The sequence below is a fragment of the Oreochromis niloticus genome, linkage group LG23, assembly GCF_001858045.2.
Source record: "Oreochromis niloticus isolate F11D_XX linkage group LG23, O_niloticus_UMD_NMBU, whole genome shotgun sequence".
NCBI lineage: Eukaryota > Metazoa > Chordata > Actinopteri > Cichliformes > Cichlidae > Oreochromis > Oreochromis niloticus.
The window spans coordinates 15,218,613-15,244,537 of NC_031986.2; the positions used below are offsets into that span (position 1 = coordinate 15,218,613).

Here is a 25,925-nt window from a genome sequence, read left to right on the forward strand (position 1 = left end):
CAGGCTCAATCCTAACCATAACCCGTGAAAAAGCCATTAATATGTCAGAAAGAGAAGAAACTGGCAAAAATGTACAGTTTGTCACATTGTTAGTTCATGAAAGACCAAAAAAGATGGTTTGCTTTGACGCCTCTTGGCTGCTTGCAGACAGTTAATGCAGGAACAAGCCTGCTTATGCAGCTAAACAGTATTTTCATCCTCTCTATAGTAATATTTGACATAAGGCTCTTATCCCACCCACTGACAGGTATCAGAAGGCAAAATGTGGTACTGACTGTATCTGATAATTATAATGTCTGCAGTTGTTGTTTCAGCTGTGCCGATCCACAAAGCAAATGTCAGCACAGATTCTCTCCTGTCATCCCTGATGCGTCTTGTAATGCTCCAGAGTTTAGAGGGTTTAACTTAAAAAAAATCCACTGTGAGACAGTATTATTATTATAATCATCATTTTGGTTATTTTTATGGTGATGTAATTTACTGTCTTTGCTGTCAGGACTTCTTCTTGGCTACATTCTGCATGAAGAAACAGAAATGGTAGATTCAAGTGAACATACATAGGGAATAAAAAACCCCAGAAAAGAATGTGTTTGTGATGTGTTCAGCCAACGTGTGCAAATTACAGAATGAAAAACCCATTAAAGTGGGTGCTGTGTTTCATAGACTACTGACAATAGGAAAAAAATGCAAACTGTGGCAAACTCTTAAGAGTCTGTCTGCAGATAGATGAAAATCTCTGCTTCTGTGATAAATGTCTCCCGGTACAGCTGCTGAGTGTTGCAGGGAAAATGTAGGATCTGCTTACTCTTTTTCTGAAACCTGACATTTACTGTTGATGCTTCAGATAGCTGAAGAATTATCTTCTATCAAACTGTATCGCTGACAACATTTAGCCATGGAAGCGCTCAAAAACAAATACTCTGCAGGTCAATAACTGTTGCTGTAGCTAACAACAGTTACTGTGCAGCAATGCTTAGCTAACTGCTAATATTGCTATGCTAATATGCTGAGAGCGCCAATCATAACACTGTGTTTGTTGGCACTCTTTTTTTAAAGAGATCTCTTTCATTCCAAGACTCTGTATTTGCATTCAGAGACTTTAAAAACACAGCTTTGCACAGCTGTTAGTTAGCTGTTAGTTCAGTTAATGTCTGAAACAATCCATTTTAGCACGTTTCTTACAGGTCAAGCCTTTGCTTGTTGGCATTTTCATAATTTAATTAAAAAAGATAAACTTATAAAAGATAAATGTGCATAAAGATTGCAATCCTTTTTCGTTCTAATCTCAATGAAAGTGGCTTATAGCTCATAAATCCAGTATCTCAAAGTGTTCCTAAGATCAATCAGGAGACATATATATTCTATACAATATAAAAAGAAACCTGTGGCACTGGTGTTACTGAAGCCTGGGTTGCTTTAATAGTTGCCTTCAACAGGTCAGTATTTTTAGGTCAAGTGTTTCTTAACTTCCTCTGTGGTGTTCAGGTCAGGCGAAGGTGGCCAATCAAGCAAAGTAATAATATGGTCAGCACACAATTTGGTAGTAGTTTCGGCACTGTGCCAGGTGATAAGAAATTGGCATCGCCACAAAGCTCGCATGCTCTAAAATCACTTGGTAGACAGCAGTGTTGACTTTGGACCTGATGAAACACAGCAGTCCATCTACCAGCACCTGCACCAGCAGATCACATGTCACTCTAACTCATCACTGACTTCACCGTAGACTTCAAAGACCTTGGATTCTGCTCTTTGCTCTTCCTCCAGACTTTAGGAACTTGATTTCCTAAAATACTGAACTTACTTTCATCTGAAAATAAGAATGTATCACAGAGCAAAAATCCAGTTCTTTTCCTCCTTAGCTCAGGTAAGGTGCCTTTGGTTTAGGAGTGTCTCGATATAAGGGGTGAAACAGTGGTTTGTTGGCTCTGACAACATGCACATGTTAGTAGGTGTACAACAATCACCATCACACAGGTTTATGCTATTAGCAACAACATTTGTTAAAAGCCATTAAAGAAAAAAAAAAACAGATCTGAAAGGAACAAAATTAGTTTTGCAGGTTTGATGGATTTAAATTTTGACTTAATGGTGGTAGATAATTAGTAAAGAGGAAACTCCCACCAGATCCCAACTCTCGGTTGGTTTTTTGGGGGAGTGTTGGGCTTAATCAGGCCAGTTAGTTATAACCTTTAAAAAGAAGCAGCCTTTACCTCTAAATGTGGTTGAAAAGTGTGATGGAAAATTTTTGTTTCACCTCATCTAACCTCTGTGTACTATTGATATGCAATTGTAAATTTCTTGTACAACAAAAGAGTATATGAAGACGGGAAAACAAATGACTTTAAGATTTGCTCAAGGCCATGATACACTTCATTATCAAGCTGGTGCCTAGATGATGGTGAGGATTTCACTCCCAGCCACTGAATAGACAAAGATTGTATCTGCACAACGGCTTTAAAGGAGCTGTTATTATTTTACCTGTTGGTCAACGCTGGTGATCGCTTTGCAAGGGTTTAACTTTCTTTCAATAAATCTCAGAAAATCCGTTTGGTTTCGATGCTTAAATTATTTTTCCGCAACAAAAGAAAAGAGGTGATTCATGATTTTTTTTTTTTTTTCAAAAAAGAGCTTGGCATTTTTACTAAATTAAATAAATAAAATCTTATCCATCCATCCATCCATTCGCTTCCGCTTATCCTTTTCAGGGTCGCGGGGGGCGCTGGAGCCTATCCCAGCTGTCTTAGGGCAAGAGGCAGGGTACACCCTGGACAGGTCGCCAGTCTGTCGCAGGGCTAACACATAGACACAGACAACCATTCGCGCTCACATTCACTCCTGCACTCACACCTATTTTCAATTTAGAGTTTCCAATTAACCTATCCCCACTAAATAAAATCTTATTTGGTTGTGAAATGTTAGAATGTGGACATATAATGCCGACTAATCCTGAAAGTCATTTTTTAAACAATAACAAATTTAGTTTTATAAATCTCATGTCATTATGTGCTTCTGTCGCTGGAAACAACATTAGCAGGGCAGCGGGCTTCATAGCAAGAATGGCCCAAGCTCTAATCTCCTGTTTGTCTTAATATTTATATTTTATTCCTGCATAGTTGCCGTAGAGCACCCACAATTTTGTTGTACAAATGTACAATGAAAATAAAAGGCTATTCTCTTCTCTTCTATTGTTGGCATAGTTGGACTGTTTATAACTATGCACCGCTTTACTCTTTAATAGAATTTAAGATGTGTTTTCTATACCACTTTTGAATGAAACTGATGAAGACAGCATTCAGGTTTGACTTTTTTACCAAATCTCAGTGTTGTTTAGAATTCTCCAAAGTGATCTTTAATATCTTTTCAACAATATTTGCTGGGTAGGAAAGTTAGTGGACCAACAAAGTCATAAAAGTCATTAAAGTTAATGGAAATCCACAGAGAAATTGTTGAGATATTTCAGTCCAGACTTAAGTAATAAAGTGACCAACCAAGCATCCCTTGAGCCACTCTTCTAGCATGTCTAACAAGTACATGCAGCTATTCCTTAATAGTATGGATTTTCTTCTACAGCAACAAATGACTCATTGCCTGAAAAGCAGGACAAGTTGACATAATCCCCGAAGACTGCAGGCTTCAGCCTTTTACAGCTCATGGACTGCTCTTGCAACTTTACAGAGCAGCCAAAAGGCACACTATGTTTCCTGGAGGCCCCCAAATGTGAAAGTTTTAGAGTGTATAAAAGCAAACACCTAACAACAAACATGTACAAACAAATCTGTGAAAGTGCCACAGAAAAAGGTGAGGCTCACAATGGGTTACAGCGCCTAAACACGAGTGAAGCGCACATGCACACCTGCACAAACCTTGTCTAACTTAAAATTCCTGTTTTCCTCCCGCCTGTGCTGTCAAGGGTAATAAAACTAACTTACAACTGCGTTCCCCCACCACACAGCCTGGGAGCAGAACTCCTCCCACCCCCTTAACTTCTTCATTTAAATGTGCATTTTGAAGAACAAGCGCTTCTCACATCTCCAAAGGATGTTGATGACTTGAGCACAAATCTCCATACATTTTCATGAGCTAGAAGGAGCGCTATCACGGCGATCTGTGAGGAAATAGCCGGCAGGTTTATGAAAATATAAATTGAAATTTTTTATGAGGAGCGCAGTAATTGAAATATGAAGCAATAAATGAAATATTTATTTTTCAAGAGAAACATATCACTTTGATAAAGCTGTTATTGGTGTGGGCCGATTGCCATATATGGAAAAAATTTTTCTGCTTTTCTTTATGAAATGGAATTTGTGGATGTCCTTACAATAAAGCTTTATGGATCAACATAAAACACTGTTTACTGTCATGGGTAATGCTATTACATTTAAAATCTTTGGTGGGGCACCAAATAACAGATAATGGAAAAAGAAAACAAACCCTTTAAAGTGATAGGAAGGGATTTTTTTATGTTAGTCCTGGTTTGGGGAGATAGAAGAAACAAAGTGGTTTTGCTTACACTTATCTGTTCATGCAGATAGTTTCCCTTTCATTAGTCCAGGCTTTGAGATATTTCTATTTTTCTGCTGCCCCAGCACAATGAGGGTAGATGTAATTTGGGACTACTTTATACTAAAGAAATAGTCCCAATAATGCTCTACAATGGCATTTCAAGAATCACTTCAGTTCAGCTATCTTATAAATGATTTACACTCACCACTTTATTAGGTACACTTTATTATAGTAACAGGTTGGACCCCCTTTTTTAATTCAGATTTGCCTTAATTCTTTGTGACACAGATTCAACAAGGTAGTGGAAACTCTCCTCAGAGATTGTGGTCCATGTTGACATGATAACATTTCCTGCTCCACCACAAATGTTCTCTACTGGATTAAGATCTGGTGACTGTGGAGGCTATTTGAAAGTACAGTTGTACTCAAATAATACTAAAATGTTCCATGAAAAAGTCCCCCAAACCATTACACACCAATAGACTGAACTATTGATACGAGGCAGAACAGAACCACACTTTCACGTGAGTTGACTAAAGACTCTACCAGCAGCAGAAATTGAGACAATTTTTATAGTCTTCTGTTGTCCAGTTTTGGTGAGGTTTCTGTAGCCTTAGTTTCCAGTTTTTAACTGACAGGAGTGGTACCCACGGTGTGGTCTTCTGCTGCTGTAGCCCAAGAGATGCTTTTTTACATAGCTTGATTGTAACGAGTGGTCATTGGTACAAACTTCAGCAGGTTCTCTGGACCATTTCTTATAATAACAATCACTAATAATAATATTAATAATTATGAGTCCTGTTAAGGAGATGTATATAATAAAGTAGCCAGTGTCTGTACAAAATTAGACAATTATCTAATTTTAACATTCAAATAAAAACCTTATTAATATTTCATATATTGTTCTAAAACCTTCATATTTATTGAAAATCAACATATTTTGATCCACAGTGCCTCTTACCTTATGGATCTATTTTATCTTGTTATATTATTGTATATTTTCTTTTACTAATCTTTTTGACATTGTTTGCGCTATTTTTAAATAGGTTGTCATTAATATCTGAAAGTTTGGGATAAATAAACTGTATCTTATACAACTATGGTATTTTACTCAGATTGCATGCTTACCAAACACTTTGAGGAAGAGCTCTCTTTCCTGGGATCCTGCCTTATTGGTGGCTCTGCAGGAGTAGGTGCCTCCATCACCCTGCCGGATGTTGCGGATGGTTAACATGCTCCGCCCGCCATCAAGCCTGTTCAAAATGTACTGGTCCGATGGCTCCAGCTGCTGCCCTTTCCTGCACAAGTGAAAAGCACAGGCACATAAGTAAGGAATGGAAATATTTGGCAACTACCTCAAAACTGAGACTGAACTCCTAAAATATGAATGCGTCAGTACACGTTTGATGTTGCAAATGTATAATCTCTGTATTTTGGGTGTCAACCAATCCCATAAAAATCAGGCAAAGTGCAGACACCTCGGCTTTGAAACTATTTCTATCTAGAGCACGTAAACAGGTGAAAACATGACAACACTTTTTATAGACACTATTTGAAGTGTGATGAAAGGATTGTTTTGGATAAACAGATCAGGCAATAATTGAAATAACAATTGCTCAATGAATAGTTTGTTGTATGTCATCAAAGTAACATCTTTATATATAAAGATGTTACTTTTCTGCATGGCAGAGTTTCACAACTGACACTATAGTGTCAGTTACAGGCCTGCCAGCACTCACTAGTGTTGCTGTGTATGTTTTCTTATGGACTGCAATGCTCACTAAATGACTCCGGTGTGGTGTGGAGATGCATTGCTGACTTAATGTCTTTTCTTACTGGCCTCTGTGGGGAAATCATTCAGAAAAACCAAACTGATAAATTGACGCACGTCTATATTTAAGCTTCATAACAAAATCATAATAGTCTGAACCATGTTAGCTGCCTCCTCCGCTTGTTTATTTGCAGCTAGTTAACCAGGCGTGTAGTTTAAAAGGTTCAAGGGATAGCTTTGTTTTTTTTCCCATACTTGCACAGATTTAGACAAGCTCACTGATCCTTTTACAGCATTTGTAAGCTGGTTAAAATAAGATTAGCTTAGTTACTGAATTCATGTAGGATCAAACAGCAATGGCGAAAAACATGGGAAATACCTGTTTACATGCATTTAATTTTGTAGCACACAAATTTAATCTTTTAAATTAAATGTAACCAGAATTTTCCTTAAGATCTACTTTCCTCTACTGCATATCAGCAAACTACAGACAACTGAAGTTTGTGTTTAGCTTGTGAATACCCAATACAGCCCAATACTTTACTTATGAGCTTATGGATATTACAACAAGACAAACTTAGTATTGACCTGAGGGACACAAAATGGAAAGATTGCTGATGTTGCTCTCTCCATGTCCTGGATTTGTAAATACATAGCTTTTGCTAACATGGTAGCATTCTAACTATGAAAACTGATAATACTGTTGTGCTATTTATGAATAATTAATAAATAAATATGCCAAAAAAGGACAAATTTGGAAGGGACTCTTTAAAAATAACAATTACAATGTATTTATTCTTGTGGCATGGTCATGTTACACTGCTATAAAAAAAAAGAAATCAGCATACACACACGCATTCCAACAGTACGAATCTTCAGTTCCACCAATAGGAATCTTCAAACGCGGACAATATGCAGGACTCCAAAAGGAACAACATATAGTGCAACAAATAAACACATCCTTTTAGACAATTTTATTTGACAAATGTAAAACAAAATCTCACAAGCAATAATACTTATTGCAAAGAATATATCTGTGTTATGCTAACCTATCCTGCAAATGTGTTGCTTATTTTTTCTTCCAGTGTAAGAAAACATGAGAGCTGCACTGTGCAAATAAAGTCATTATATATGTCATTTAAAAGAGAGTGCCTTAGGGTTATTTTAAGCTTCAACAAAAAATTGTGCTCTTACCTAAAATCCAAATAAATATGCTATTTATGACCAGGCGAATAGAACAAGCAAACCTTATTGATTAAAGCTGCATTAAATTGTGCGTAGAGACAAAAAAAAAACAAAATAACTGCACTCATATATATCATTTTTCCAAACCAGTGTGTACAATGCAGATTTAACTAGACTTTGTTTTGCATACTGCATTTCCTCAAACAAAATAACTGCAGCCAGTTCAAAGCTGCGTCTCTAATAAACACTTGGGGAGTGGTTGATGCAAACAAATTAAGGCCAGACAAAGTGAATGTTTATTCATGCCTGTGTCAGTTTAAGTAAACTGTGACACCATGGGTGCAGCAGTTTCTGGGTTGCTCTCTGGCAAAAGTAAGATCTGTACAGAGATACCAAACTGATCTTTATTATGTGTGACTTACTGCGCTCTGCAGTTTTATCAGTACATGCATTAACTTTGCCAAAGCAAATGGAAAGTTTTGTACTGAAATATACTACTTACTAAAAAAACCTTAGAAAGAAATACAGGCCTGCCTTTGATCCAAGCCCTGGTTACTACTTCCTTCTGATAACTTGTGAAGAACCTTCTTCTGTCCTAAAACTAAAAGTTATTGCTATAACTACTGCTTCAACACAGCTTTTCTCTACTTTGTTGTTATCACTAGGCTTTATTGGAGCTCTTTTAGTGCTTATATTTAATTTAAGCTCTATGAACAAATCCTAAAAAGTAAGAAGTTTATGTTCTGGGAGTTCTCATGTAGGAGGGCATGTTCAAACTTTTGGAGTGCCACAGTCACCATTCTTTGCCCAATTTATGTATTAGTTAAATACAAATTTGATTTCAGACAGTTCATTATCAATTGAAAAATGGCTCATTTACTGCAGGGTTTGCACTTAGTTTTTCTCCCCAATTCTCAGTCAGTGAAATATTTAATCTGCCCAGGGGATCCAAAACGCTTACATATAGTTTTATGTATCAGTGTGAATGTGAAGCAGAGCATAAATGGATGAGATTCTCGAAATTAAAATCATTAAGGTTTTGCATAAATGAACACAAAGCACATAAAGCTGATCTGATGTTTGCAAATGTGCTTCAGTATATTCAGTTGTGATTCATTATTAATCTGCCCAACTCACAAATATAAGGAAAAGGTATGAAAAGAGATAAAAAAAATGTTAACGTTTCGTTTAATATGGATAATAGCATCTTGTTTTTTTTAATTTTACAAGTTATTTTATGTAATAAATTCAGAACAGATATATCTCAAGTCTTCAGTTCAGGCGGTTGTATTATTCACAGTGTATATTTTACTGTTCCACTAAAAAACTCTTATTTTTTTAGGGATTTCACATGAGGGGATTTGAAGACTCAGACACAAATAGACACGAGCGCAGTTATACTGCGTGGCGAGCTCAGCCTCATTGTACTGTAGGAAAAGCGAGAGGGAGGATAATTGAAAGTCGTCAGAGGAAACACCAAAGCCAAGTAATAATAACTCTGGCGAGCCAAAGAGGAAATGAAGAGAGGCCTCATCTTTGGAATGGACAGTGGAGGACGTGCTGCAGTGCTGAATGTCATTATACTGACTGACTGCTGACAGGTAGTCCATTACCCAAGATGCACAGAGGATGAGGTGAAACCTCGCTCTGACAGGAAATGCAACGGGAGAGCCTGGAATAAGTTAGGAGGGGTGGCATCAAAAGAAAAACTAAATTGGATTGTGATGTGTTGTTTATACCAAAGCCTTTGTTGTGATTTACGCATTTTAATTCTGTAGTCTGGGACTGACACACGAGACTTATTGACCTGGGAAATGAAACAGACTACACAGAAATGTTTGGCAGTCTATGGTCACTACAAAGTTCAAAATCTGCAGTCAGCTGAAATGAGACCTTGACAGGTGATTTATATTTTATTCAGTCAGCATTTAAAAAATGGTACGTGAGCATTAGAGTGAAGTGGGAGCATGCGAGAGTACCCTTTCAAGTAAACCTCGCAGGATGGTATGCTAAAATAAAACATGCAGCACATTATGTACATTATGCTACTGACATCCACTGGGGTTTGGGTGTATTTTAGCCCCATGCTAAAGCACGTATGATATGTTTTATGGCTTTATGGGTTTTCTGTTATGCACTTTTTCCATTTCATGGTGCTAAAAGTGGCAAAAATTTCATAGAAAGAGGTGGATGTTGCTCCAACGTCACCATAAGCCTGTATCTAACCCCAAATGTTATAGAATCAGTCTATAACTGACTGTGACTGGTCACTGATGACCTTGTACTGTGACACGTCTCTTTGCAGTATGGAACTTGACTGAACTGGTTGTATTCTATACAACCTATCTATCTATTCTATTTCTATATAAAGCAAGGTTGTCAGGACATATTGTTGTCCTGCAGCAACTATGTTAATATTTGTTTACTCATTTTTTATGTTTTATGTCTAAGAGTTTTGATTTTTGCCAGTTTATCTCAAATAATTGCCATATTACATATTGCCGATTGCAAGTAATTGCCAACTATACTACCAACTTTAGCTGCAGACTGATTCCTACTGATTCTTAGTGCTTTCTTGATGCACCAAAGTTGCTTTAAAGACAGCAACTGACTGCGAGTGGTCTTCAAAGCAATAATTCCAAAGGCAATGAGATCACAAGTTCATTTCACAATGTCGTGGTAATGTTTTTTCCTAGTATGACTGTGTCATAATAGGTTAAAAAGCACTCGTAACAAGGTTAACATGCTAATGGAAATGGTGAAGTTGAACATGCAATTTTCATGCCTCTGATAAAGACTAAGGTGTCTAGGTCTGGCACAAGGTTGTGCCATTATCTGCTTGTAGCACGGTAGTGGCCAAGCCACATTACTACAGCTACACTCCATGAGACTAAAAGTGTCACAAAACCCCCAAATATGTAAAAATATAATCTCATTATGACTCACACTTTGAGAGCAAATGACATACTACCAATGTGCAAGCCTAAAAAAAACAGAGCAATGGAAATACATGTGAAAATCCGACACTCACACATTCAAACCTTCAACTGGTACCGCAAGTTCTTCAATTATCTGCACCATGAGCACTCAGATAAAACAAAATCAAGGGTAATGTTTTTTCTGTGCACTTGGGCTACAATCAGCTGACTTCAGCTGATGTAGTAGGGGAAGAAAAATAGCAGAGCGGTGTCCAGCTTTCATTTTTCGCACAGTACTTTCGACAGCATGCTGTCAAAGCGAGCAGTGAAGAACTCAGACTGATGTCAGAGTATATGCTGACCCCAGCCAAGCATCTAAAGCTTCATTTTCAACAGGCAACAAAAGCAGTTACGGCACCTGTTCCTAGAATCGCTGTGGCCGTGACATTTTTCGTTGAAGTGCTGCGTTTTAACTTTGCCCTCGGCTTTGTGTGAATTCTTAAACACTTACGAAAAGATCTTGGGTGTGTGTGTGTGTGTGTGTGTCCTCATTAGGATAGGCCATGATGCCAGTGTGTGGAACAAGGCTCATATTGTTAAACGGCAATTGTGTGCCAATGCATCTCAGGTGGTTATCCGAAATAACACAAAATTAATGTGATGAGTGGTGTTTCTAATTCATTTCTACAGGTATAATTAAGTAACATAGCATTTTAACCTTTAAAAAGTAATGAGTTATGTGTAATGCATTACTTTTTGGTGTAATGACCCCAGTCTGTTAATGCTCCTAACAAGAATCACCTTGCAAGATGAAAAATTAGGCTCAAGGATACACAAGGTAGCGTAAGTGTAATGTCAAGGGGTTCTGAACAAGCATCCAAGTGTGACGAGCTGGGTGTCACCATTACGGTGACCCCTGGTATTCCAGCAGAAGCCAAAAGACACCTTGGACATATCTCTGAGAAACCAGCAGCTTTGAAAAAAAAACCCCCAGAAGAATCTGAGCACTGGGAATGAGAACAGGCTGCCTTCTGACCTGAAACCGCAACACTTCAGAACGGGGGTATCAAATATAAGGCCCGGGGGCCAGAATCGGCCTACCAAAGACTCCAATCTGACCCACTGGAAGGCTTTGGAAAATGTGAAGGAGGGCAAACATTTTAGACTTTTTGATGTGTTTTCATAAGTTTTACAGCTTCCTCCAGTCATACTGCACCAATGTAAATAATTAGATAAACCATTATGAATTTATTTGATATTAACAGTCTACTATGAGCTAACTAACTATGAGCTAACAGAACTTTTTCTGTAATTTTACATGTGTATTTCTTACAGTTTAAGCTCAAAGCAGCATTTCTTTATCATGTAGAAAAATTGAGATATATTATGAAATTACACTTCTTTTTAAAAATTTAAATATCTCAGGGAGTAAATGTGTGATTAAACTTCTTTACGCTGACAGAAATAGGAGTTTCACTGGTCCGTCCCACTTAAGATCAAAGTGGGCTGTGCGTGGCCCACAGTGTGAAACGAGCTTGACTTCCCTGCTGTAGAAGAACAAAGAACAAAGCCTCATTAGCTCTCGGTGCTCCGCTGAGTTTCTCTGAGACTTGGTTTAAACTTTTCTTGATCTTGCGAACATCAAATTTTGTGAATGGCAGTTACACATCTGACCATGCAAGAGAATTTTATTAAGAAAAAGGTTTAGTCGCTTACTTCTATGGTCATTTTTAATTGCCTCAGCACATCAGTGAGCACAAAGTCAGAGTGAATGCTTCTGTATCTAAGCCTCTTTCATTCTGTGATACTATGAGAAACCTATCAAGATATCTTATTTCCCAGGCTCCTCATTTTAACGGGCTTTTTGTGAAATCACAACGTCAAACAAAACTCAGTTTGAGACTGAGGTAGTTAAGCTGTCACAGGGATTGTCTCAATATAAAAGTAAGGATGGAGATGTGCACTTTGCCATCTTCACACTGAAATTTTCTGCAAAATATCAAGCCTGCTGTTAAATCATTGAAATTACATTTTACTGTTGTGCTCCAGAGCTGAAAAGCCAAGGTGAGACACCCCGGAGTAAAAGTAATTCCTGTTTTTTTTGAGCCCCGAAACAAGGGAGCAAGATGAATGAGGTTTACAAAGTTGAGGCTGCTTCCAGCTGTGCGCCACCTTTCAAATTTTGTTTGTACTTCGCAAAGTGATGCATGTGCCTCACTTTTTTCAGCTGTATTCAACCTCTCTTTCAAACAGACAGTTCAGTTCTCATTACATCTGTATTACTCACAGAGACGACGTCACATGAAATGCAGGAGTGAAGAATTCACCTCGCTGTGCTTCATCTTCCTGCAGAATTGTGCAGCGCTCCTGTGATGAAGGTAAGCGCTCTGAGAGGTATGTGACCTCTTTGTTAGGGTGATGAATAAAGGCATCTATGTTTACTGTTGATGCACATGCTCAGCATCAGTTTATGCACTTTTATCTGCTGCGCAGCACTGACCGAGTTACTTAAAAGTACAATAATAATAATAAGAGATCATAGGCCCACAACATAATTATGGACTATGAAAGCATTAATTAATGCACTTGGCTACAGTTCAAATAATGCTCAGCTGATATATTAACAGAGAGCTAATATATTGCCATAGATTCTTTGAATGCCACAAACACAGCAACCAGCTGTAAATGAGTAATCCATGACTGGCCGCCCCTTCCTGAACCTGGTTCTGCTGGACGTTACTACCTTTAAAAAGGCTAAAAGAAAAAAACTACATACAGCAGACGAACAGTTTCCTTAAGAAACAGAAAAAATTCCAGCAAACATCTGACGCAGGATCTGAGCGATGTATCTGGCCCTTCAGTTGATCCATCTACTGTTCACTGAGGCCACATCAGTAATCATCTCAGTGGAAGGGTGGCTGTCAAGTCATTCTTAAGGAGAGAAAACAAGGATAAAAGGCTGAGATATGTACACAAGAACTGGACTCAAAATGTGGAGCGATGAATCCAAATTTTTGAAATTTTTGGTTCAAATCATCACCAATATGTATGTAGAAGGTCAGGAGAGAGGTACAACAGTGAGTGTCTATGGCCATCTATAATACACAGTGGAGGCTTTGTCTTGGTTTGAGTTGCATTTCAGTCAAAATCGATAAAATTATGAACATAGAAAAGTTATAAGACATTGATTCACCATGCAGTACCATCTAAAAAACATCTGACTGCCATTGGCTTCATTTTTCAGTATGACAATGATCCCAAACACACTGCCAACACAGTAAAGCATACCTGGATAGAAAAACACACAACAGAGCACTATCAGTCATGGATTGGCCTCCCCAGAGCCAGAAACATCCAAAGAAAAGATTTGAATGTCCTTCAAGAAGCCTGTAGAATTATTCCTGAGGACTACTTAAAGAAAGCTGCCTAAAAGAGTTCAGACTGTGCTGAAGAATAAAGGTGGTCACACCAAATGTGGAGCTTCAAGGATGTTAGAATTGCACAAAATCTGTTTTATACTTTATTTCCATGTATGTTTGCACAAATTTCAATAAATTGTTGCAGCTATTTCATTTCCATTTTTCTAGCAAAAGCTAGAAGAAAGAAGTGCTGACCCAAGACTTTTACACAGTATTGTACATGGTAAATGGTGGAGCTCCAACTGTAGTGGGGAAGGAAAATATCTTAATTTAAGACTGAACTAATATGTTGTTGAATTGTCGCCCTCTTATTGCCCTTTAGAAACGTTGCCAAGCCCACAGTATTTATTTTACCAAATTAACTACAAAATATAACAATTATGAGGAGCCATGAGGTCACCTGAAGTCATGTTTGTTTGGATTGTTTATAACATTTATAAAGACATCATGTGTCAAGAGAAGATACTACAGGCTTATTTTCAGTTTATTATGTTTATTCTTGGATTCTTTTAAAGTAGCGTTGCGTGATTTCAAAGTTCAAAATAACCCTTATTTATCTCACACTGGGCCTTTAAGCCCCCTTAAATATAGAGATGGTTGAAACAGCAGGTGGGTCGGGCATACAGTCAGATCTATAAGCCTGAGCTGACCACAGACCAGGCAGGGATATTCATTCTCAGTGACATCACACAGAGACAAAAACAGGCAAAAAAGAGCTTTGGTGATTACTTTTACATACACGGACCTCATTATTTGAAACGTGTTTAATATGAGCATCCACAAATGAAAAACATAACAGGGCCCCTTTTTGAAAGCTGGACACAGTTCATTAAACTAAATTGTGTCAAATATATTCAAACCACTCTTTCCAGTAAGTTCCAATAAGGAAAACTGGGGGCGGGGGGGACAGCATTTTAAGCAAACACTAAAAACTTCAATGGAACAACAATAAAGTGTTATCAATAGATGCTCAGGTGCAAAGAGCTTATTACGATTGCCTGCCGAGTGGGTGCAAGCTAATTGCTCGATGTCGAGCTGTAGAGAGGATAGCGGAGTGTCAAATGCTCTTCAGGTGCAAATTTTCACTCTGTTGCTATGTGCCATGGATATTACTGTGTGGCTGCTGAGGGCAATGTGCGAGGGTGGACTATAAATTCCTCAGAACTGTGAAAGAAAGTCGAGTTGCTCTGAAAACAATATATGCATATTTGTACATAGGCATGAATGGGTAGTAGGGAACATAATATCCTGTATTATTTTAAAATTAAGGTTAAATTTGCCTTAATTAAGTGACTTCAATCCAGTAATCAATCAAGCAGTGCTGTTTTTTTTTTCCTTATGTTTTCTAACTGAATGTATGGCTATTTAAGGAGTTGGACTTTTTGTGTATGACAGCCTTAATCATTTGGTTCAACATCATTTCCTCTCTTAGATGGATACAGCCATTTTTTCCCCAGTCTGGAGTGGAAGAGTGGGCTCGTGTAGAGCTCAGCTCATACTTTATGGGATAAATTGGGGCGCCAATGCAAGCCAGGCTTTATCGCCCAAAATCACCATTGAGCCACACAAATGCTGTTGGAGCTGAATGGGAGCAAATCCTCGAAAGCAGGCTCCAAGAATCTTGTGGGAAGCATTCCCATAAGTGTAGGCGCTGCTATATCAGCAGATTAATTCTCATGGTTTTGGAATGAAATGATATTAGGGTAGCACTTTCGGGTGTCTACTTGGGTATAAACCTATCCTACATCCTTGAGGGAGCACCGATATTCTTTGGATGTCTCCCAATCCCAATATCTCTTTGAGCTTTACCTGTGCCATGTGACTATGGGGTCCGGAGATCCAGAAGTGATGCAAGTAAAGGTGACAGATTCCTGGTAGTCAGCTGTGGCATTGAAGGACTGCTGGAACACTGACAACACCGGAGGGACTGCAGACACACACACAAAAAAAGAACAGGAAATAACACATGGCACCATTAGATCCTGAGAGTTAATCAAATCAATCCGGACTGAAAGCTAAAATTGGACTATAATCTAGCAAAACATTCAGTATTCATAATGCTACATGGTGCAGGATTTTCACAAGAAGCAAATAAAAGACTTTCATGAGGATTGAATTGGCCTTGTGAGTGGCCTGTATGCAAGCGCTGGAAAAACGCTACTTCTGCTGGTAATCCTGTGGGGATTTCAAATAACATTTTGACCCAGCTTTGGTAAAAAAAACACAAAGGAACCGAACACACTGACGTGAGGCCATTATTCTATTGTGCGCCTCAGAAATGCTCCGTTAAATCTATATAAACAATGGCAAGACAGAAAATGTGTTTCAACATGAAAAAAACAGCTGTGAAAACTAGCGCTTTCCTTTTGTGAATAAACTATTCCTGTCAAGCGCTCGAGCTCTGACAATTGTTCCTCTTGTCAGGCCAATTTCTGCGGAATCAAAACCAGAAGTGCTTTGCTGCCCTGATTTTATAGGTCTGTGGTTTGATGGACATGCAAATGCAAACTCTTTCTTTTAGGGCTACAAATGACTCGTTTTTATTTATCGTAGCGCTTCTTTCACTTTTCTTGCAATCAAATACGACAAGGACGCCCTTTGACAAATCTTTAAAATGTCCTCACAAATCATATTTATATATTTTTTCTTTATCTCCTATGGTTTATGTTTTTTTTTAAGTGCCTGGATCTTGATTTCTAAAAAGAGACAGTGCTGCTGAGTTTTCAGATGTATTTTTTTTGGCACACCTGACACCACTAAATTCAAGAGAAAGGAAAACTGTGACTCATATATACAAAACAGATGAATAAATAGAACCAGAGGCCTGAAGATTGATGCGTTTGACTTTGGAGTGAACATTTATTTGCTTCAGTGCCCATACAACAGAAAAGCTTGGACATCAGAATCAAGAATGACGAACAGATGTGTCCAACATGATTTCATGTTACCGATAACAATGTTTCAAACAGTCACGATGGTACCGTACCTCATTTTACTCACTGTATATGACCCTCATCTGCATGACTTTTCCAGTCTTTTACATCATTGTGGAGGAATTTTGGTCCAATCCTCTTTAGAGCATTTCTTCAGGTTGTTTAGATTTGTAGGTGTCCTTTTATTTACAGCTGTCTTTAGGTCCCACCACAGCATTTCACTTAGGTTAAAGTCTGGACTTTCACTTTCAACCATTTTATTGTAGATTTGCTGCTCTGCTTAGCATCATTGCACTGCTGTATGACCTAATTTGAGCCAAGATTTAGCTTCACATTTGACTCTAGAAAACGTTGGTATACAGAGGAGTTCATGCCCAGGGTGCCCAGGTGCTGTGGCTACTAAATAAGCCTAAATTATCCACCACTGTGCTTGACAGCAGCTATGACGTGTTTGGTTTTCACCTATGTGGCAATTATGGCCAAACATCTCCACTTTGGTTTCGTCTGTCCAAAGAACATTGCTGCAGAAGTCTTGCGGTTTGTTCAGATAAAGCACCCATGCTTCATGTTCTTTGTAGCATTCCAGGGAAACCACACTTATTCAGTCTTTTTCTAATGCTACTGTCATGAACTTTAACATCACAATAATGTGATAACTGAGATCTGTAGTCTGAGTTGTAGCTCTTGTGTGGGGAGGAATTGTAATTGTCTTTGTCACTGCAGAACAATGGACATAATTCTCCCCTGACTGATAGGCAGCAATAATTGCTTCTCTAAGATCAATACTGATGTCTTTCCTCCTCAGCACTGTGTTAGCACACACCTGTAAGCTACACGTGTGCACCCTGTGCAAACGTTCTGCTTTTATAGAGGTGCTAACACGTGCTGATAACCAATTAATTAACTGCTACTTATCCTCATAATTTCGACGGAAGCAGTAAAGGTGTACTTAGTTTTTCACAGGACTTCAAAGATTCTGTGACTCTGGGTCATATATTTTTGCCCAAACCATAGCAAACTACTAGAAGTTCCCTTCCCTCTGTGTTTTTGCGTGTTGTGCCACTGCATGTACTCTCCTTTGCTAAAATATATCTGTCTAACCAACTCACATGCATCACAGAGTGTCCACGTAAATGCGGCACGCTTTGCTAATCTTCCACAAGCAGCTGCATTGGCGTGCTGGTAAACAGCAGAGGCCTTGATGACTTTATCAAGAGTATATGGTGAGCGCTGTCAGGAACATGTAGCGTGCCCCTGTCATGCAATCACCTGAGCGCTGTCATCTTGTCATTCAGTGAAAGGGGAGCGGAGGAAGAGCAGGCTTTTCTTCGTTCTCACTTGCAATGACAAGGGAATGACAGCTTCATGGTGCAAGCATGTTTATCAGGCATCTCAATCTGTTTCACAAGCCTGTATTTATGCTGTACTTTGACTACCACTGTAACTGCTCCGCTGTGGTCCTGACCAGTTGCAGGGAGTGATTATTCATGTCTGGAGCAGCTTATTGAAGCTCTGGAACATTTACTCCTTGATTTTGCTTCTGCTGGGCAGTTGACGACTATAGGTGAAAATCAATTAAGTGCACTACCTGAAATCCACTGAGTTAGAATAAGTGAACCAATGAGTTGCAGTACTGTTGTTGATGTCTGCGGTTTAAGCTTTGAATTCAGGTCCATGAACCAGCTAAAGTATCTTTGTGGCCTTTTGTTGTATAACCAGAGTGATTATGGATTTCGCGTTTTCGACTTCTTTTTATTTTTATTTCATTTTGACTTTATGTTTTGAACTCAGTTTAGTTTCCAGAGTAAATTTTCTTATTTCAATTCAGTGTTTTTCATAGTTATTATATGGAGGGCATATGTCAGAGGCAGGACTGAGAACAACCAGTAGGTAAAATTAGAGGTAATACAAAAAATAAACAGAAAAATCCACAGCTTTTTGAAAGCTGTTGACTCACAGGTTTGTTTTCATCCAGAGTCTCAATAAACATGTTTATCAATGTGTCATCAGTCAAGGTGTCATAAACTATATTACCTCTATGTTTTTATTTTAGTTTAATTCGTTTTCCAACTCAGAAAATTAATTCAGTTAATTTCCTTTTTTTTTTTAAGTCTACCTTTATTTTTTTTTTAATTTCAGTTTAGTTTTAGGCAACTATGATGTAACTTCTTTCCTATCTATTATCAAATTATACAGATACTTCATGCACCATGCATGAAGAAATGCATTGTGGGTAAGCAAAAGCACAGGCTGGAATGATACTGGATCAATCCCATCACATCTGAAGGAGACGATCAATGCTATCTCCACTTCTATGTCTTCTGTTGATGAAAAGTCTGCTTTGCATGTTGAAAGGTCACCAAACTCCTCCTTTTCTTTTTTCTCCCTTCCTTTCTAAACGAGGACCATCTAAAAGCTACAGGAGGAAAATAGTAAAAACAACTGAAATCCAGAAAACAGGATGAGAACGTGTTGTATTTGTCAATTAGCCCACCAACTGCACCTACTGCATTTGCATAATTTCATCTGATTACAGCGTGAGCACAATCGAGGTAAAGGAAATGCTCTGTGATATCATGTCCGTCATGTGTTAACATCCAGATAACATCCAGCACGCCTGGATACAGGCTGATGTGTAGGTTTGAATCAAGGTTTTAGCTTATAGAAGCTAAATTTCGCTTCTTCCACAACGAGCTACCAAAATGAGGCATGTGCTGTCACCATTGTGTTTACAAGATCTGGTCTGCTTGTAATTAGAGGGCATTAAATTAAAACAAACAAAATGCCCCAAATGCAGCAAATTAAAAACTGAAAATTTGTTCTGTGTGATCAAACATGCACTCATTCCAATTCTCTAATTCTACCACCATCTCGATATTTGAGTAAGTTAATTTATTCTCTAAGAAGAGGATCAACAAAACATAACACCAGCGCTACCCACACAGAGATGTTGGAGCACATGAATGATGAGAAATTGCTTGCTATTGGGATCCAAACAAAAACCTGCTTCACAGGTACTGTAACTGGCAGCTGCGAAAGACATTTTTTCCCCTCTGATCACGTCGAAAGGGTTGAAAAAGCTCAAAAGGTCTCACAACAAAACATGCTAAAAGTGTTTTTAATATTCCAAAAATGTAAACAGCTCCTCATTTGGGGGGTTTGGAAGTTATTGAGAGATAATGAAATGAATTTGTCCTCCAAGTGATGACATCCAGAGGACACTTATTCCACCTAGATCTAACCCCCCCCAACAACTCAAAGATGAAATTAAATATTAAAAATAGCTTCAGGACTCATTAAACTGCTGCTTTTTGATGAAGAACAGCGGCAAAGCAGGTAGACTCGCCTTTTTAAAAAAATACTGTGGATAGGGAATTCTAATGAAAACAACGCATCAGCGCAGAAATGAAGCAATGCTTCTGTTCTGTAGTCTTTTCTTAAAAGATCAGTTACACTAACAGCACCAGTGTGTATTACTATGAAGAAAACTACTCTGCACGGTACATCTACAGTTCCATGGTGTCTGATCTATGTGCCGTCTCATGTTGTCTATGTACTGTTTCTCCTAAAAACAAAGAAAAAAATCAATGAAAATCTCCTTTTTTTGTCTGTAACATCAACACAATATGGAACATTTGGCACACAAGTGCACGCACACACCCATTTTAGGTGCAGAGAGCTTTTCAGGGACAAAAATGGCCTAAGCAATAATCAAACACTATGAGTCCTTTCCAATAGTTCTGACTCTGCGAGTGAGATGAGCAAGCATCTGGCTGACATGATAACCATTGATTTCCAAGCCAATAGATCTCTATTCTCCAGTGTGTGCCCCCCTCCCCTCTCTTTTCCTATGCAATACGCTCCCACATCAGCGGGCCTTGTTGAAACAGGCCTGTTAATGAGACAAACTGCCAAGCAAGGAGACTTCAAAAGAGCAAATCAGCAACAGGGTTTAAGCATCCAAAAAGAATCTGGCAAGCTTTATGAATTCTTCATGTATTAGTCATATGCTTGAAACTTCAGAGGCTCGGGCGAGATAATGCGAGGTTCACAGACATGCCCACCGATGTGAGAATACATGAAAACATATTTAAAGATGACTCGTTTTAAATGCAGGAGCTGGAGGACTTGTTTTCTGTTAGCCCTCTAATTAGCTTCAATAAAGTCAGGATAGCCCATGTTTAGAAGTCGTGAAATCTTCTTGGTTAACGTCATGACTGTATCACACCTACTACAAATTAAGCGAGTCAGTGTTTTGAGACGAGACCCCTGCTGGGTTCTCTATTCAGGATTTGCTTTGCTTTATAGATTAGCACACAAGTTGGAGTCAAACCAGCCCTGATTTACAACTGGGAATGTAATGTAACAGAGATGGGTATTTATATTCCCTTATTGCACGCGAAGCAGTTTTGATTGATGTTGCTGCAAAATCATTTAAGAGATCTTGAAGGACGCAGCCAGTAGTTTCACTGACAGCTCAAAGGGAGAAAATTGTGGGGCCTGGTGTTTGAGTGAGTGAACCCACAATTAATTGGATTTGTTGAGGAAGAATGCAGGCAAAAAAATCGGGAAGTTATTTCCATTTTACATCATCATTGGTTGCTATAGAAACTAGCTGCTGTGGCTATTGGGTCAGAGAGGATTGAAAATCTGTGTTAAAGGGTTAAAAACGAATACAAGTGGCAGATGATAGTGTCCAAAAATTATTGGAAAGTGGAATTATTGGAAAGAAGTCTTTTAGTGTTTTTGAAAATGTACTTATTTTCTTGCTGGGCATTTTGTAATTTATGGTTTATAAAAGTAGACACTAATTTCAGTGACTGAATGTGTTCACAGGTCACAAATCAAGCCAGAAGGGGGGTCATTTTCCCATAAACTTGAATGTATTTGAAATTATTTTTGAAGCTAGAGGAGCTAGAGGAGGAACCATGCAGATTTTATCTTCAAACTTCACATCTGTCCCTTATATGCATTCATATACCACAACCTATGAAGCTAACTAGCTTAGTAGTCCCTTAAAGCTACTTCCTTATTCATTAGAGGTCACCACAGGACATACACCTCCTCCTGTAGATTTATTCTCAGATTTGTGTTAGGTGAATGTGTTAACCACTACAGTACAGAACCGCTTTGTAGTGCTTATACTTCCTGAACCTACACCGAGCAGTATTGGACTTTCTCTGGGTTTTAACATATTGTCTTAAATTTGTCTTAAGTTTACTTAAGACACATATTGTAAAATTTAGTGTAAATAGATGCTGCAAATTTTTGCTCACCACCAGGGGTCAGCATTTTTCCAGGGGGTGTGGTATTTTTTTAGATTTTTCCAGCTGTTCTTTTATATTTGACATTTCTTATTGTTATCCTACTGCTCAAAAGGCTTTGCCTTTTCCCATGCTGCCACTGTAAATAGTGTTAAAAACACAACACAATAGTCTTTAATAACACACAGCAGTAATAATGTGTTATTAATGACTTAACAGGCTGACGTTCCCCATCTTGGCTCTATATTTAAGTTTAGTTGATATCCATTCAACAAAGTGTATGCATGTTTTGGAAGTTCCTTTAGATTTTGGTAACAGCTTTAGTTCATTTTGGAAGGCTGCAAACTACTTTTAACAGCAATAAATTATAGTAAGTGAATTTCACAAACCATGACAGAAAGCAATAAACCAAAGTAACAAATGGTGAAAATGTGCCAAGGAATCACAAAAATGGAACTCAAACTGTTATGCAAATGTGCTTTATATTTTCATTTGAAAAACAGCATGAATGGTTTTACAACTTTGTGAGTTTATGAGTAACTTTCTGTTCTATTGAATCTTTGTTTTTCAGCTTTTTTCTTTAAATTATGTTAAATATAGTCAATGAAAAGCTTCCGTGACTCATCCGTGGATACTTTTGAGATCACTTCCTGAAATGTTCTACATTCTTCTAGTCACCAAGCTGTTTTTGCCCTCAGGTTGATTAGCCATTCAGCGGGTGGCCTCCTTCTCTCGATACACCATCATCCTCATCTATGGTCTGCTTTGATGATACGCTGGAGACTGGGAGCTGCAGCAGGTCAGCAGAGCTTCATTCGCCGCATGCTTGCGGGGAAGAAACCACTCTTTTATCAACTGACACATGAATATTTATGACTTCACATTGGTAGGGGAGTATACAGTAAGTTATTTCAGCTCTGCTTCTAGAAAAAAAAATGTTGTTCTGCATGACTGGTTAAAGTAATGTCTGTTAACATGTTGCTGAAATAGAGCTGACACTTCTTCTGACGTGCTAAATCAAAAGAACAGCATGACGTATTGTTGCTGCATGCTGAATATAAAAGTGCAACGCCCAGCTTAGAGATGGTGATCAAGTTCAATTCTACTTCACAATAAAAATTTACTAAAAAGACACTGCAGCATTCAATCAGCCAATCATCTCAGCTGGTAACTGGATGTGCAGAAACCAATTCAGGAATACAATTTACAATTTTGTGCAGAAACTCTAAAAAATATTGTTTGACTGCTTTTTGAACAAAATGCACTAATTCAAGAGGGAATCTCACATATACATAAAATGAGTCAATAAAATAATCAACATTGTTTTGGGACAAAACACGATAAATACTTTTTTTTCCTGAGCATGCTTGCACTGTGCTGGTTTTGTTTCCTTGACAATGTCACTAAATAAGATGCTTCTGCTGGCAAAGTCTATATAATAAAGTTGGCAAAGTGCTTGACGGTTGGCCTAAGGGCTTTTAAAACTTATTTCAAACACAAAATGTTCTGTTCGATTCATCCCTCTTTAAATTGAGCTGTTATTCATTTAGAAAAATACTCTGATTAAGGTAGTGTAAAGCTTAAATGAATGGATCATAAAATTTACTTGGATGGATACGCATTAATATATTAATGATACATTTTGAAAACATAAACATTGTCAACCCTTTTTTTTCAATTTGTCTGTCTGAATACAGCAAAGTAATGTGTGAAACCTCATTCTGAGGTCTCAGGTTGAGCATTTCAGCCATATTGTTGTAATTTAGTAGCATTCCATCAGGGCAAGCAAGGCAAGCAGAGCTTGCCCAATAAAATGTAAAAGTGAAAGCGATCTGTTTCCTTGCATGTCAACGAGAATTCTTATATAAAGCTTCTCACCAATTTGCATCCATCTTTTAAATTCATGCCATCTTGTTGCTGTAGTTGGCTATTATCTCACTGGAAACATGGTTAACTCTGATTTACTATATTTGATGGGAATTGTACAGCATGTTTGGATTTCATCTTACAGTCTCTGTTTATTCCATCTTATAGTGTCTGTTGATTGTGTCCTATTAACAAAGACTGGCGCTTGTGAAAATTGTGAGGTCAGTTACTTAAGTTGTTTGCACATGCGGATTGTGGATTGACCTTTGGTCTTTGATGGCAGACTAATGGTAAATAAGTGTACCACACAGGCTGCCACTGGTTTCACTTTTTCCTGCTCTTATTTTTAGGAAACCGCTCATGACCTAGAATGGTTGAACCTGACATTTCAAAAAGCAGTTCAAGTGAAGTTTTATATAGATGTGTCCAGATTAAGCTTCTTTTCATTGTTGGCTGTAATTGTATCTTGGATAAGAATCAATGTCCAGTCTTATTTGGGCACAAATGAGTGTTTCAAGTTCTCCATGTTAGACTGATAGAAATTAGAGTGAATCCAAGCATGCCCTGTAGCTGTATCAGTTTAGTTCTTCATCCTTTCTTCTTCTTCTTTTTTCAGAATTCTATAAACACAGAAGAACTGTGTTTCTACCTTTTTTCGCCACAGCTTGTGTCTTACTGTGCTGCCAAATCCCCAGGCATCACAACAGGGAACCGTTTACTGTCTGTAGCTGACAGATAAACCATGTGCCCTGTTGTACTCATTGACACACCTGAGGCTCCTAGCAATCTACTTAATCTCCATCTGCTTGTGTTGTCTGACCAATGCAAGGTGTCAATACAGTAGATCTTCTAGCTGCCCGTGTGGCTTACTTTGGGAAATCTTTGCACGAATAGTACTTCTTGCTCCAATTTGGTTTCACAGTTGCAAAGGAAGGGAATAATCCTAGTCACGACTACTGAAGTGAAATGCTCTACAAATGAAAGGCAGTGTTTTTGGGATCAAACAAGATTCAAGTTCTAGCCTCTTCCCCAGCCTACAAAAATAGCTCTTCAGATGAGATATGTAGCTTAAGGGGTTGAAATGGAAATAACTGGGATGCACAGGTTTGCTTGCTCAAATAACTGAGAGTAAAAGCTAGAGTATAGGTACGATACGACTTTCCATAGTTGAACTGCACAGTGCCTGGTACACTTTAGACAACTCCTTAGGGACTATTTACACCATCAGGAAAAAAAGAAAACATGGATGTAAGTCAGATAGAGATCTCAGAGCAACCACAAGGCAGTGCATCCACGTCTTTGTTCTTGGATACTTTGCATACTGACATAGATTTGTTGAAAAGAAGCAGAGCAGCAGTTTTTCAAATCTCCAAGTATTACTGTGAAGAGCTGCGTGGATGACATGTTCACTTTCTACAGAAAAAAGATGGGGAGCTTATACTATTTGTCTGCCCCATGACACTAGGTGACATTTAAGCAAATGCCCTCTCTATCTTTTCTACCTTCAGACCAACTCTTTTATGCTAGAGGCTTAACTACAAGTCTCTCTGAACCACTGCTATCTCAGAACTAAATACCATGATGGCAGTTTGAGAAGTTGTACAAGAAAAAAATGAGTTTGCAATAGTAGGTCTTCTACACTACTTGGAGGCCATGCAGCTGTAAACACACAATGGTTTGATTACACAACCTGCTGAGACAGAGAGCAGAATGAACATTTACTGAGGCAGGAGGGGTTTAAGTGACTCAGCAAATGTACTGTTTTTCCCAGCTTTGTTTTGGTTTCCACAAATTTATGAATTAAGTACCTAGCTATTTAGGCCTTTTGTTTGTCATTTGCCAGTAGGTAATTTTATTGTTTGAAGGTTGTCAGTTTATGTACAAAGGTCATAACAGACTTTAAACAGAGATAAACAACTGTGGAATAAAAGCAGCACTACCAGACACTCCTGGTGTGACTGGCAGTGAGACAGAAAGAGAGCAGCGAATGTTTTAGCTTGCTATAATTAGGGTAAATAAGTGGACAGGTATCAGCTGAGAGACTGAAGCTTAACTAGATTAACGAC

At 38.3% G+C, this 25,925-nt stretch overlaps 1 protein-coding gene across 3 annotated transcripts in view; it reads right to left on the minus strand.

Moving 5' to 3' along the window:
- The window catches only part of ncam2 (neural cell adhesion molecule 2), a 372,021-nt gene that overhangs the window by 68,364 nt on the left and 277,732 nt on the right, over positions 1–25,925 (minus strand). For all 3 annotated transcript variants that reach the window (XM_005460775.4, XM_005460774.4, XM_019352139.2), the window contains exons 6-7: positions 15,606–15,723; positions 5,632–5,801 (exon numbers count right to left, since the gene is read on the minus strand). In XM_005460775.4, the coding sequence (XP_005460832.1) occupies positions 5,632–5,801; positions 15,606–15,723 (288 nt within the window). The remainder of the gene's footprint in view (positions 1–5,631; positions 5,802–15,605; positions 15,724–25,925) is intronic.